At 29.5% G+C, this 3,193-nt stretch overlaps 1 protein-coding gene across 1 annotated transcript; it reads right to left on the bottom strand.

Annotated features, from left to right (window-relative positions):
• Positions 1 to 596: 596 nt before the first annotated feature.
• On the bottom strand, positions 597 to 1,858 carry LOC102604117 (defensin-like protein). Its single transcript, XM_006359423.1, has 2 exons — positions 1,781 to 1,858; positions 597 to 862 (listed from the first exon to the last, which is right to left on the bottom strand). The coding sequence occupies exons 1-2, from the start codon at positions 1,842 to 1,844 to the stop codon at positions 687 to 689; spliced, it is 240 nt and encodes a 79-aa protein (XP_006359485.1). The 5' UTR covers positions 1,845 to 1,858; the 3' UTR covers positions 597 to 686.
• Between the last annotated feature and the right edge of the window lie 1,335 nt (positions 1,859 to 3,193).

The raw sequence follows: 3,193 nt of genomic DNA, 5'->3' as shown, positions 1-3,193 counted from the left end.
ACTTAATTATGAAGGTATCTTTAGACTAGCATAGTTTTCATTTAGTTGGATCCAAAATATTTTGGTTTAAGTAGATTAATTGTAGTTAGTTTAATTATTTAAGATTCAGTCGAACATAGAGCTCTCCAATGTTAAAAGTCTAACATTGTGCTATAGGGCTTCTTTCTATATCTATGAAATTCATTCGACCTAGAAATGATATATTGGAAGAATCCGTTGGGTTTTCCAATATCAATAGGTAGTATTGTGATGAAGTGGCATTCACCCAACACAAATACACGATCATCCGTGGTAAACAAGAATTGGAGAAAAAATAAGGCTTTGAGTGAACTGTCATAATTAGTGAATTAGTAGCTCTATTCCTCGATGGAACGGGAAAAGGATATAACTCAATTAATAATTTTGAGTTCCTATTGTCCATGTTCAGGGCTATAACTTTACTATTTATATTATGAATGACTTGAACTTATTCTTCCCTTCCTCGATTAATAATTTTGGTACGCCTAGATCATGACTCTTCAGAGCGAATCATGACCTACGATTTTGAATCGTAACAAACGCACCATATATTTATATGAGGTTAGTTAGTCTCTTTATTATTGATAGAGCAGTATTATTTATCATTAGATATTTTAACAAGGAAATAAATACATAGACAGTTAAAAAGATCATTTAGAAACTTTCTTCTAGCAGTTTCTAGTGCAAAAACATTGGCGGCGAAGGCCACGACAATCGCCGCCAATGAAACCTTCAGTCTGGCACACGGAGGCGCAGTTGGTATCGCCAACACATGGCCCCTTGAAACTGTGGCTCTGTGACTCGCAGGTTCTTGCCTCTGCACCACCGCTCATTGGTCCCATCTCTATCAATTGTAGGCAAATATAAAAAATCAAGAATTATATATTTTATAAAGTTAATGATAAATAACACACCAATTTTATTTTTTTTATTTTCGATTTTGATTTACCAACTGTCCATTATTTTACTTACGTACTTAAACTATTCAGTCTCTTTGCATTGAAATACACCTCAATGTGAGTTGCCTATATAGGCGCATATATTAGGGTATGTTTTAATATAATGGAGTGATAATTAAGATAGGAAATCTGAAAAGTGATAATTTATGTTGTTTTTAACCAGTAATTCTATTTTATTTTATTAAGTCATTTTTACTAGTCGCAATTAATTTTATTTTAGTTTAAATATGAATTTAAGTTATATATATCATATAATAATTTCTTTAACACCATCAGTGAGTTTTATTCATTATGTCAGGTAAGTTATCTTATATAATTTCAATATTTTAAGGTGGGATATTTTTTAGATGATCTGATAGTAAGAAATTCTTATATTAAGTGTGATTATTGAATAAATTATACTTCTTATATTTTAAGAAAATTTACTTGTTAGATATTTTCTAAATAACCTGATAGTATAGTTATTTTTTCGATATCTAATAATATTATAACAAGAAAATAAGGCCAAAGATATTCGTTAAATTTTAAAATGACCTATTTATACTCTTATTTACACAAATGCTTGGTTCAGTGCAACAAAAAAGGGTCTCGGCCATTTTTTTAATAATAAATTGCATTCGAAAAGAATATATCTAAATCATTTATATAACGACATGAATTATAAACCACTTTACTAACTAGCAATATATTAACTCTAAATTGTAAAATTAAAAAAATTATGTGAACCTTTTTTCCTTATAAAATTCTTTCACGTTGATGATTTAACTTTAAACTATATAATAAAATTAAGGAAGAAGACAAACCAGTGGACAAAAGCAGCATTGCTACAAGGAAGAAAGTTGCAAACAAACGCATGGAGTATCCCATCTTTTTAGAGAGAGAGAAAGGGAAATGCAATTTGTGAAATTGAGTACTGGTTGAGACTAGGAATAGTAAGGGGGCTTTTATAGTTAAATGCTAAGGATAAAACAGGAAAAACAAGATCGTATTAAAAAAATTTTGAGATGCTAAAGTGGACAAGTTAAAGTGTTTTTTTTTAAAAATATTGTCGGAAAGGAAAAGTGAATGGAGGGAGTATTTCGTTATAAATAAAATGAGAAGTATAAAGTTGAATTATTACTATATATATAAAAAATAGTATCATTACTTTTGAAACAGACAAAAAAAAAATGTAACATAAATTGTTACGAAAGGAGTGGCATACTGGTGTAAAAAAGAGAGAGGTTCGCGGAACAAAATTAATTTTAATTTGCGGAACTGTTTTGGAAAGGACTTGTTCTTTCCGAACAGACATTTCCTCTCTTAAAAGACATTATTTGAACAGACTCATATGTTCTGAACAAGTGAGTTCACACCTATCGTTGACTATAAATAGAGGGGTTTCCTTTCAGTTTTCTGTATCGAATTTTCTCTTTCTTCTGCATACATTTTCGAACAAACAAAGTAGAGTCTTTGTGTAATTTTTTTCATTGCTAACTTTTGAGTTCGCTGAAGTTATTGATGCACGAGGTACCACTGCTTCTTTAATAGGTATATCTATTTTATCTTGGGAGGAAATAATTCACAATCTCGGGTACAATGAAGGGATTAAATTCCTCAAGGACACACAGTAACATTTGTGGACTCAGATATTTTCTTTCTTTTCATCTTAACAATATTTCTGATTTACTATTCTAAATACCGTAGATAACATTTCTCTCATTTTATGCTATGTGTTTGATTGAGTATGAAATTTAAGATAAAAAAGAAGATTTTTGAAAGACATTTATCTAAACAGACATTTAAATATGGCCTTATTAGTTGACAAATAAACACTTCAACTTTGAGTATGCATATTGAGACTCGTCTCCACTATTGTGCTTATTTATTTTGTTTTCTTCTTTTTTTTGAAAAATTAAATATATAGGGTCAAGAAAATTATGCTAACAAGAGAGCCAACATGAATAATGTTAAAAGATGATATGTTTTAAACATGAAAATGAGGGAAGGGGGGAGACTCCTTTGCCACACTCTATTACACATGTTATGTCTAACAAAAAATAGGAAAATTGAGATAAAATTGTATGTTAAAAAAAAATTATAAGTCAAAATCCATATAAAAGCATGAAGTTAGGCATGTATTATTTTCCTTCTTTGACATGTCTTCTTTCTTGATAATTGAAATATAAATAAATTTGGCAATTGGGAAGTTTCCTTTATATACCAAATTAAATTCA

This window comes from Solanum tuberosum, unplaced genomic scaffold (assembly GCF_000226075.1).
Source record: "Solanum tuberosum cultivar DM 1-3 516 R44 unplaced genomic scaffold, SolTub_3.0 scf00300, whole genome shotgun sequence".
In the NCBI taxonomy this organism is placed as follows: Eukaryota; Viridiplantae; Streptophyta; class Magnoliopsida; order Solanales; family Solanaceae; genus Solanum; species Solanum tuberosum.
Note: the sequence above shows the minus strand (reverse complement) of the source record. Positions and strands in the feature narration are given on the sequence as shown.

Coding starts and splice junctions, on each gene's coding strand:
- LOC102604117 (XM_006359423.1), bottom strand. CDS start 1,844: ATGGGATACTCCATGCGTTTGTTTGCAACTTTCTTCCTTGTAGCAATG. Junction 863..1,780: donor AATGCTGCTTTTGTCCACTG/GTTTGTCTTCTT, acceptor TACAATTGATAG/AGATGGGACCAATGAGCGGT.